The 10552-nt window shown below is 52.6% G+C and overlaps 1 protein-coding gene across 2 annotated transcripts; it reads left to right on the top strand.

Annotated features, from left to right (window-relative positions):
- Positions 1 to 514: 514 nt before the first annotated feature.
- On the top strand, positions 515 to 9653 carry LOC148334322 (alanine--tRNA ligase, mitochondrial-like). Of its 2 annotated transcripts, XM_088299396.1 has the most exons (22): positions 517 to 899; positions 2356 to 2544; positions 2795 to 2940; positions 3016 to 3207; positions 3912 to 4056; positions 4127 to 4266; positions 4345 to 4453; positions 4657 to 4695; positions 4763 to 4877; positions 5651 to 5778; positions 5851 to 5986; positions 6054 to 6223; positions 6304 to 6417; positions 7296 to 7436; positions 7514 to 7651; positions 7721 to 7824; positions 7909 to 8017; positions 8193 to 8318; positions 8393 to 8503; positions 8567 to 8650; positions 8721 to 8834; positions 8910 to 9653. In XM_088299396.1, exons 1-22 carry the CDS (start codon positions 681 to 683, stop codon positions 9078 to 9080), a joined length of 2940 nt encoding a protein of 979 aa, XP_088155522.1. In that variant the 5' UTR covers positions 517 to 680; the 3' UTR covers positions 9081 to 9653. The 2 variants fall into 2 exon arrangements, with proteins under 2 accessions (XP_088155521.1, XP_088155522.1); XM_088299395.1 differs by having other exon boundaries at positions 515 to 899; positions 5651 to 5986.
- Positions 9654 to 10552: the final 899 nt, after the last annotated feature.

Below are 10552 nucleotides of genomic sequence, written 5' to 3'. Positions count from 1 at the left end.
CTTGACGTATTTGCATCTATGAAGAAAATGTTTTGCAAGTGAAATGAAATAGTTGAGGTTGTTCTCCTTTAACTGCACTCCAACTTGAACTGGTGCAACGTCATTTGTTTGCTTCGTAAGCAGCCGTGGAAAGACACCCAGAATTCTGAAAGCAGCTTGCATTCAAGGAAAATATCTTCCACCGTTTCATTCTCACAAAATCCACACAATTCAATCTCATATGGAAGAAGTCATTCAATATTTTTAAGCTTGATGGGGAATTTGATCAACTACATATACTGTTTCCTGATGGGGTTATTATTTTTTGGTTTTTGCGTAGAACGTATTTGTCTTTTAGTACGTAACGATCGTAGTTGAAACACTCTACCAAAGTTGAATCCTTCCACACGGAGTGGCCTCATTTGTGAAACATTACAATTTGCCACCAATGGTTAAATCGTTGCTTTAAAGGGAGCTGGAATTACTTCACTTATTGGATTTAATTCTCGAGATGAGCACTGGGAATTGTACGCGTCCGGCCGCTAGGTGGCGGTGCGGCGATATGGTGTCTTTTTCCTCGCTCCGTTGAGTACCAACGAGAAAGGGCAGCGGGGTGCTGTCACTTTGGCGGAGAGCTTGCGAGTTTGTCCTCCTCCCGATGACATTGTGACCTCGCGGTTCTTCTCCTGCCTCGGCCGGCGATGCTCACGCTGTTTCGCCGGAGCCTGCGCTCCGCCCGCGGGCCGGTTGACTGGGCTCGCCGCGCGAGCTCGTGTCCCCCGGAAGTGAGCGCCGCGCACGTTCGAAAGACTTTCGTGGACTACTTCGAGCGAGAGCACGGACACGTGCGGGTCCCGTCGTCCCCGGTCCGGCCCAGGGGGGATCCCAGTCTGCTCTTTGTCAACGCCGGAATGAACCAGGTCGGGCCGCGGGCGCAAATGCAAAAGCAAACGCTACCGGAAAGATCCGCCGGCGATCTGGTGGCCTTTCAAAATAAGAGCCTCAATCTGCTGCTAAGTGCTAGCTTGCTAGCCAGCTAACTAAGTGTCTCAAGACTTTTCGTTTTCTTCACGAAAACGCTATTTTGGCCATTCCGTGTTGTGACTTTACTGAATGCTGTGCGAGTTTCGTCTAAAGTCAAGCATGAATTGCTTTCCGCGAAACCAGCATCATGAAACCGATCTTGGAAGCGAGCAATTATTGAGCAAAATTCAGACTTTTTTTTTTATAGAACTTTCAATGTACAAAACATATTGGCATAGTACATTGTTAACGTAAAACATAAATATAACAGACAATCCTCAAGAAAGTATCACAAAACAATACATAAGATAAATACAATAAATGAATAACAATAACCATAAAAATAATAAAGAAATGAAGGAAGAAAGAATCCCTAGAACCTTTCAGCAAGGTTCAACTTGCCTAATCGAAATAGTTTCACAGCATTTTTCTTCGTCTATTTCAAGAATGAAAATTAATGACAGTTCTTTATGAAAAACATAACATTTAGGTTTGGATTTGATGTATCCATTTTTATGTGTAAAATATTTTCCGATAATGATAAGTGTGTTATTTACGAGGTCACGGGGTCATTGTTTGACAGACACAGTTTCTTTTGACAGAACGATTGGGCAGTTTAGGGAACAAACAGTCGTACTGATCTGGCCAGAAATTATTAACAAATTTGCAGTCATAAAATAGGCGTCGTGTTGTTTCAATGTCTTGATCACAGAATAAACAGTTGTTGTGGTCCAAATGAAAGCGATTTCTTAAAAATTCACCTTATTGAAAAATTTCGAATGAATTTCTTTTGCTTTTGGGGGAAAGGTTGAGTAAAAGGAAGAAATTTCCGGGGTGGGACCTTTTATTGTTTGGTCTTGTTGTCTTCCTCGGTCTGATAATTAAGAAACTCGTGCAATGTGGCAAAGGTACTTTTTAGTGTGTGTGTTTTTTTTTTTGGGGGGCGGGGGGGTGTCTATATGACCTTTGAGATCCGTGACCGGTAACCTTTCTAGACATTGCAACATGTACGTGCGAGCTATCCCATTTCCGCAGCAAATTGTTTTCTGTGGTACTCATGCTTGCATTTGCAATCGATGAAGTCGAGGAAATGATGTGTGGCTCACTTTCACACACGCACACTCATTGCAATTCATGCTGGCAAAGCAACGACGCGTCAAAATACACCACGTTGAGCGGCAACAATTTTCACACTTTTTAAATCAGTCCATGTGTCAAGGTTACAAAGACACGATCCCGCTTTCGCAAAGCAGCGAACATTACAAGACATGAGCCACACTTGCTTTCTTCTTCAAAAAAGGCTCGCAAAAAGACACACCCTCGTTTTCATGCACTGGGGTTTCTTTCTTTCAGTTTAAGCCCATCTTGTTGGGAACGGCGGACCCTCGCAGCGCCATGGCGTCGTACCGCCGCGTGGTCAACAGCCAAAAGTGCGTGCGGGCGGGCGGCAAACACAACGACCTGGACGACGTGGGCAAGGACGTGTACCACCACACCTTCTTCGAGATGATGGGCAACTGGTCGTTCGGCGACTACTTCAAGGTAAAAAGCCACTCGCTACTCAGGCGGCCGCGTTGTGGTGCTGTTGGAATGTGCCGTGGGTCGAGCTGCCGACTTTTTATGCGCGCGCCAAATTGGTCACATCGTATCGACGTGCAGCGGGCATTGCGCTGGCCAGGCCAAGTTCTCAAATTCCACCTATTGTTAAATATGACATCTTTTGAGTTTTATGCACTGAAATTGATCGATCGTCAGTGATTTTTATTTTTTTTTCCTGTATATTCCACTGCAGAGAGAGGCCTGCATCATGGCGTGGACGCTGCTGACGGAGTATTATGGGATGGAATCCGACAGGCTGTACGTGTCTTACTTTGCCGGCGACGCCGCTTCGGGTCTGCGAGCCGACGAGGAAACTCGGCGCATCTGGTTGGACATCGGGTATGTCGATCACAGGGGCGGGGGGGGTTATAGCGGTCGGCGGTGTCGGCTGACGACCTTGACCCGCCTCCTCAGGGTTCCTCAGGCTCGCCTTCTTGCGTTCGGGCCGAAGGAGAACTTCTGGGAGATGGGCGACACGGGCCCGTGCGGCCCGTGCACCGAGATCCACTACGACCGCGTGGGAGGCCGCGACGCCGCCCCCATGGTCAACGCCGGCTGTCCGGACGTGCTCGAGATCTGGAACCTGGTCTTCATGCAGTACAGCAGGTACGCGACGCGCACTCCTCATGCTACGATATCGCTACGCTCTGCAGGAACGTTGTGCGACCACAGTTGGAAGCCCAAACTTCAGCCGTCACCAACAAATCTTTTCCGAATCCGTTATTCTGTCGATTGCTCAGGTTCTCACCACCGCCATGATCCCATCGAGGTTGACTTTAATTTTTTCTTGCGAATATCTGACAGTGATAAATTCACCCCACAGCTCATGAATGAAATTTCTTGACAAAAATGAAATCAAAGGTCATTTTCCATCCACATACAAAGTAGTCGCGGCACGATGGCCTCACAGTAAGACACAGCAGAGGTCGTGGGCTCGATCCCGGCTCCGGCCTTCCTGTGTGGAGTTTCCTGCCGTGCCTGCTCCGGTTTCCTCCCACATTCCCAAAACATGCACGGCAGGTCGATCAAACACTCTGAATTGCCCCTCAGTGTGAGTGTGAGCGCGGATGGTTGTTGGTCTCTGTGTGCCCTGCGATTGGCTGGCCACCAGTTCAGGGTGTTAGCCCCGCCTACTGCCCGAAGACAGCTGGGATAGGCTCCAGCACCCCCCCGCGATCCCTGTGAGGAGATGGATGGATGGATAAAATGTCGTCAAAGTTCGATGTCGTGATTTTCTTTGTTTATTTCATGAACGTGTCGAGTTTTGCGAGATGAGGTCAGCGCTGGTGTTTTTGCCGCGCATCCGTCAGGGAGCGTGACGGCGAGCTGCGCGCCTTGCCGTGCCACAGCGTGGACACGGGATTGGGTCTGGAGAGGCTGCTCAGCATCCTACAGGGGAAAAACTCCAACTACGACACCGACCTCTTCAGCCCGCTGATGGACGCCATCCATCAGGTACTCGGCACCAGCGCGTGACCTACGGCAGCGGCTGACCGCGCACGTACTCGTGCGTCTTTCTCCTCAGCGAAGCGGCGTGCCCCCGTACGGCGGCCGTACGGGTCCTGAGGCGCAGGTGGACACGGCGTACCGGGTGGTGGCCGACCACGCCCGCACCCTGGCGGTCTGCATCGCCGACGGCGTCCATCCTGGCATGTCGGGGGCCGAGTGAGTTGCGGGCAGAGCGCGGGGTGGGCGGGGCCGCACCCGACGCGGTGTCACGTCTGCCTTTCTGCCTCCTCTCAGGCTGGTGTTGAGGCGGCTCCTGAGGAGGGCGGTCCGCTTCTGCACCGAGGTCCTGCGGGCTCCCCAGGGAACGCTGGCAAGCCTGGTGCCGTATGTGGCACGCAGCCTGGTATGTTCGCGTACTTACTTGCATTGGGCACGTTCGAGGAGAAGACAAAGGAGACGAACACGGGTTATGAATAAGGTTGGAGGCTGGAGGGCGAAAGGGTGGGGGAACTGACCTTCAAAAAAGGCTCAAGTGCCCAGCTCTGTTTAGAACGGTTCTGGTCGTAACACACACACACTCTTAACAGCTGTTGTGGTCGCATGCAGGGCGACGTGTATCCGGAGGTGCGCCGCGAGGCAGACAGGGTAAGTCCACCCAGCTGGCGGGGGGACGTGATCCAACAGGAAGTGGCTGACGGCAAGCGTCTGACAGGTGATGGAGGTCATCAATGAGAACGAGGATCACTTCCTCGCCAATCTGCGGCAGGGCAGCAAGCTCATCCGACGCGCACTCCAAAGCGTGGACCCGCAACGACCGCTCTTTCCTGGTGAGTTCGCTCACGTTTGCTTGCTTCATGCTTACGTGGCACGACAACGCAAAATAGTAGCAACGTTACGGCCACGGCAGACTTGTTTTTTTTTTTTTAAGACGTGTCGACACAAAAAGACAACTGAACGGTGAGCATTTTGGAGACAAAATGCTCACCGAAACAGCATCATTTTGTCTAACAACAGTTGGTTGGCTTAAAGCTAGCGTACACCACAGACAAAGTGATCATCAACATCACAGAGAATTACATTCCATGTCGTTTAATGGAAGCAATCGCAGCCGAACCTTTGATTCATGCTAACGCTAATCATGTTGCGGCGCGGCAACAGACGGCTTGAGCACCAACGGTGTGTGTCCTGACCATAAAACCGAGCTCACATTCATATATCCTTCATCCGTGGCGTCGAACGACTCGGTTTGTGACGTAGCAACAAGCGGACGTGTTTAAATGCCGCTTGAGCTGCCTGCAGCGGCCAATCGTTTTGCCGCAAGGTGTGACCTGCCCGCGGGATTCGTCATGCCTGCTAATGTAGCCGCGATGATTCCGTCTTATACTGCCTCCTTGTGGTCAAGGCGGGTACGGCACAAGCAGTCCCGTTCAAGTGTGCGCGTGCGTGTATTGATTGAATTTTTTCGGCGAGGATTCAAAAAAGGTTCTTCCCTTCGCTTGAGATCCGAAAGCAAGTCAAGTTGCGTGAGGAGGCCCCGGCCTAGCGAAAATGTTGCGCCTTGACTCAAGGCGGAGCTCACGTGTGCTTTGCGGCGCCTTAGCACCGGTGGCGTGCTCGCTGCACCGGGACTTGGGCTTCCCGCTGGACCTGGTCGAGCTGATGCTGGACGAGAAGGGCGTGTCGCTCGACCGTCAGGAAGTGGAGCGGCTCGTCGGAGAGCAGCGCAAGGTGGCGCCCGCCCGCGCGCGCCGCTTTGAGGCGTTGACGTTGGTAAAAATGCAATGTCACGGATGGTGTCAGGTGTCGTCGGAGCGGGCCGGCGCCGACGCTCGGGTGACGATGGACGTGGTCGCCCTGGCCCAGCTGCGAGGGGAGGGTGTGGCCCACACGGACGACAGCGCCAAGTACGAGTACACTGTCCAGCGGGAGCGCTACGGTGCGTGCGTGCGTCATGATCCAAATCCTCGCGACCGGCGGCGACATGGCGTGCATTTTGCTCACAGTGTTCCCTGCGTGCCGAGCGCGCGTGCTCGCTCTGTTTGACGGCACGGCATTGGTGTCTCAAGTGGAAGCGGGTCGACGCTGCGCCGTCATCCTGGACCGGACCTCCTTCTACGCGGAGCAGGGCGGGCAGGATGCCGACCGCGGCTACTTTGTACGGGACGACCTGCAGGTCAGTGGACGGGGAGTGCGTTGCCATGACGACGTGGTGGTCGCGCTCCTCCCTCGCCGCCTTCACGTCCTGTCTGTCAGGAAGTGCCGTTCTCCGTGGAGCACGTGTCGACGGCGGGGGGCTACGTGATCCACCAGGTGACCGCCACCGACACCCTCAAGACCGGAGACCACGTGCACCTCCATCTGGACCAGGTGATTGCGTGGACTTCACGGTTACACAACGCAAAAACACACGTAAGCGTGCAGGCACACGCGGCGCACGTGAACGCCAAATCAAATGCACGGCAGCGCAACGCGTACAAAGCCCAAACCCAAAAAATCACGCGCACGGGTTCTTTGAGTTCATGAAAAGTAACAAAATGGAAAACATATTTTTGTTGAAGAAATCAAATGAAATGATTGAAATAAATGAAAAGTAAACAAAATGTTTCCAAAACAAACGGGCAAAATTGATTTCTTTGGATATTCACGGTCGAACGCTCGTCCGGGAGTTGTCGTCCTCTTCAGAAAGTCCAAAAAAGATGACGTCGCTCCTCGCTCACCTGCGCTTGACGTTTAACGTCAGCTAAAAAATGCGTTCCCTCTTTTGCTTCATTAAAAAAAAAAAAAAAAGGGACGTGACGAGTCCGCCCGAGTTTAAAACTTTGACTTGAAGTTGGCGTCTCTGCAAACAAGAATTTGGACGCATGCAAGCGCTTCAAAGTGGAGTCTTTTTGTTTTCAAAATAATCTAGTTGAGTTTTTACTAAAGGGTACTTACTACCTTTTTTTTTTTTTTTTTAATCTTGAACACTAGTAAAAAAAAATGGTTTTTTTTGCTCCTCAACTGGATACAAAATGTGCGACGGAGCTCTTTGTCTCGACGGGCAGCTTCCTCCTCCTCATTAGCGACATTTAGCAACACGTGAGCCACGTCGTCACGGCCTGTCCTGTCTCCAAAAACCGCCGCTGATATATGCCAAGTGTCCGTGTGGTTTTGAGACGCTAGACAGCAAACGTCCAAATGACGACTTCAAGATGGCAAAAACGGGCAATCGAAATGTTGCAAAACGCGTTTTGTGCCGTTCGCAGGCTCACCGCGTGGCGTGCATGAGCAACCACACGGCCACGCACCTGCTCAACTTCGCCCTGCGCGACCTTCTGGGTCCGTCCGTCCACCAGAGAGGATCGCACGTGTCCGCTCGGCGCCTTCGCTTCGACTTCAGCGTCAAGGTCGGCCAACGAGCCGCTGCAAGTGGCGCGTCGGCGGCGCTAGCGCTAGCGCCGCTGACGCGCCGCTTCCCGCGCAGGGTTCGCTGAGCGCCGATCAGCTTCAGCGGGTGGAGGCGTGCGTTGACGCGGCGGTGGCGGCCAACCAGACGGTGCACGTCCAGGACGTCCCCCTGACGGCGGCCATGGCTATCCAGGATGTCCGCACGGTGGATGAGGTGATTGCCGCCGCCGCGCCGCAAGCCGCCGTCTGCCACGTCCCGTCCACATTGACTCGCCGTCTTCAGGTGTATCCCGATCCCGTTCGAGTCGTCTCGCTGTCGGTTCCGGTCTCGGAACTTTTGGACCGAACTGCTGTCGGGCGAACGTCGGTGGAACTCTGCTGCGGAACGTGAGAGCACACTTTTATTGGGAGAAGGCCCGAGCGCTCACTTTGACTCCGCCCCCATCACGGATGCGTGTGCGTGTGTGTCAGTCACCTGGCGCGGACGGCCTCCATCGGCAGCCTCGCGATCGTGTCCGAGCGGCAGCTGGTCAAAGGCATCAGTCGCATTGTCGCCGTCACGGGAACTGAGGCCATTCGGGTCAGTACCAGCGCGGACGAGGTTCCCCGCTCCCTCGTCGCCAATCTTGGCCTAGCTTAGCATGCCGACAAATTGTGCGACACGCGCACGCACTCAAGTGCACACGCGGTCGCAAGTTAAGATTCGGTTAGCTTAGCCCAGCCAGCGCTAACGTGTGGCGCAATTCTATTTGGAGGCTCGAGAGGCGGGCCAATCGCTGTTGGAGGTCGTGGACTCCCTCGCCGCCAGGATGGCGGGTCCCGCCGCATCCCGCCTGGACTCGGCCCAGAGTCTCGCCAAGGAAGTGGGCGTGGTCTCTGACGTAAGTGGCCCCGCGCTTTGGTCGCCGCTCCTTGGGCTCTGCTCGTTTATCGCCTGTCGCGTCGCGTCTTCCAGGCGGCGGACAACACGCCCATCCCCCAGTGGCTGCGAGGGGTACTGCAGTCACGCCTCAAGGCCATGCAGAGGCGGAGCAACACTTTGGTCAGGAAGCTCGAGAGCGCGCAGGTGAAGCCTTTCCAAATGGCAGCTCCACTTCCCGTCGGCAAAGCTAACTGGCGTGCTCAACAGGCGGCGGATGCAGCTGGGGCGGTGCTGGCCGACAGCAAACGGGACGTTCTGCTGCTCAGCGCCGTGGGGGCGCCGTCCTTGGCGGTAGGTCGACGTATGCTGGTGAAGCTCGTCCCGCTTGACGTGTTTGGCTCGAGCCTTTTGATGCTTTCAGGTCCTGATGAAGACGGTCAACCTGGTGAGCTTGGCACGTCCTTCCGCTCACGTCATGCTGCTGGCCCGCCAAAAGCATTCTGGGAAAGTCCTGTGTGCCTGTCAGGTTCCCAAGGTAACACCATCAATCACCTGCGGGGGCGCTGTTCAGAAGCGTCTGATTGGCCAGTGTCTTGGCGTTCCCCTTCAGGACTCGGCGCTCTCGGCTTCCGATTGGGCGACGGCCGTGTGTCGGAGAATGGGTGGCGACGGCGGTGGCTCGGCGGCGGTGGCGCGTGGAACAGGGAGTAGCGACGACATCGCCGAAGCGCTGGCGTGGGCTGAGACGTTTGCTCGCAATTGTCTGCCGACGTTAACGTGACGGAGTCTGCAACAGCTTCTTGCACAACCAGCTGGTGGGGGGCGGGGCCCAAGCTGTAAACATTGATTGTGGCGATGATGATGATGAGTGGAAGCCCCGCCCACAGGTCAATCCTATTGGACAGTAACTTGCTTTGTGTATTTCAAGATGTCAGTTGTCCCATTTTTGAAGAAAGGGACGCAAATCATGCAAATATTTTTGTAAATAATAATCATGGTGGTGAAAATGATCAGTATCTTGATAGCGCTGCCAAGATTAGTCGACTAATCGCGACGTCGTCGACGGTCCAAATGGTCGCCAATTAACTGAAGCAGTCGGGGCAATTTCGAGTGTTCAATCGGCCTGCCATGCATGTTTTTGGAATGTGGGAGGAAAGCCACGCAGGCACGGGGAGAACATGCAAACTCCACACAGGATGGCCGGAAGCCTGGATCAAATCCACGCCCGATGCTGTCTCTCACTGTGAGGCCATCGTGCTAACCGGTCGGCCACCGTGCCCCCAAAATTATCATTTAATCGTGAAAATCTGTGACTACGTTTACATACAGTCAATAAACCGCTTAAAATTTTGAATATTGGCAGTATTTGGGTTTTTAAAAGCCATGTCAACGTGCGCAATAACCCAAATATGCCGTTCTTCGGGTTTTTAAAATTCCGATTATCATGCCTGGGTAATTCATTTTCGAACCATACGTGTGCGTGGAGAAGCTGATCGGAATTGCACGGAACATCTACGCATGCTCAACTGCAAGGAATCTCGGTCTTTTTAGTACAGGAAGTATTTTTTTTTTTTAAATATATATTTTATTTAAGTTTTTTGAGCATTGAAAGTTACCAACACTCACAGAGGATAATACAAATTCGGTAACAATATATAAAGTAAAATCGATATGTTACATAAACAGAGGGGATTCATAAGTATTAAGGTAAAAAACACAAAGGAGCATAAGGAGTAAAATCCAAACAATAGATATTTAGTAATGACTGTATGTATTCTTGCATTATTGTTTCTATTTTCTGAAGGCAAACGAACACGTTTGTAGTTTAATCGGAACAAACGAGCGAGCCCAACCTGAAACTCCGCTGTGCAGTTTCGCTGTCCACCACCGGGCGGCACTGTTGTAACATGTATAATATGTACGGGGGCAATGCGCGTCCAACTTTTCTCTACAAGCGGCGCCCCTCCCTCAAACAAAGCAAAACTTTGCTCTCCTCTGTGATGAGCAACTTTATTTGTTTCTTCATCCTAAACTAGAGCGACTCAAGTGAGTTGAAAACGAAATGTTCGCCATGCTGTCAAGAGCAACACTCGATTGCTTTGTGACAAAAACAAGAAACAACCACGCCCAAAGCATAAAGAACCATTCGGCTTTTAGGTGGAGACCTTCCATTCTCCGTACGAGCCTATCGGAGCTGACTTCCGGTAGTGGGCGGGGTTCACACGTCCAAAACATTTTTGGGTGTTCAAACTA

Source organism: Idiotropiscis lumnitzeri, chromosome 6 (genome assembly GCF_059441095.1).
Source record: "Idiotropiscis lumnitzeri isolate Australia: NSW breed Sydney's pygmy pipehorse chromosome 6, RoL_Ilum_1.0, whole genome shotgun sequence".
NCBI classification, from domain to species: domain Eukaryota; kingdom Metazoa; phylum Chordata; class Actinopteri; order Syngnathiformes; family Syngnathidae; genus Idiotropiscis; species Idiotropiscis lumnitzeri.
This window is presented reverse-complemented; position numbering and strand designations above follow the sequence as displayed.

Excerpts from the sequence above, each read along its gene's own strand:
- LOC148334322 (XM_088299395.1), top strand. The coding sequence starts at position 681 with ATGCTCACGCTGTTTCGCCGGAGCCTGCGCTCCGCCCGCGGGCCGGTT. Across the intron at positions 5,987-6,053 it reads TGTCCAGCGGGAGCGCTACG|TGTTCCCTGCGTGCCGAGCG; the intron begins GTGCGTGCGTGC and ends TTTTGCTCACAG. Across the intron at positions 8,651-8,720 it reads TGGGGGCGCCGTCCTTGGCG|GTCCTGATGAAGACGGTCAA; the intron begins GTAGGTCGACGT and ends TGATGCTTTCAG.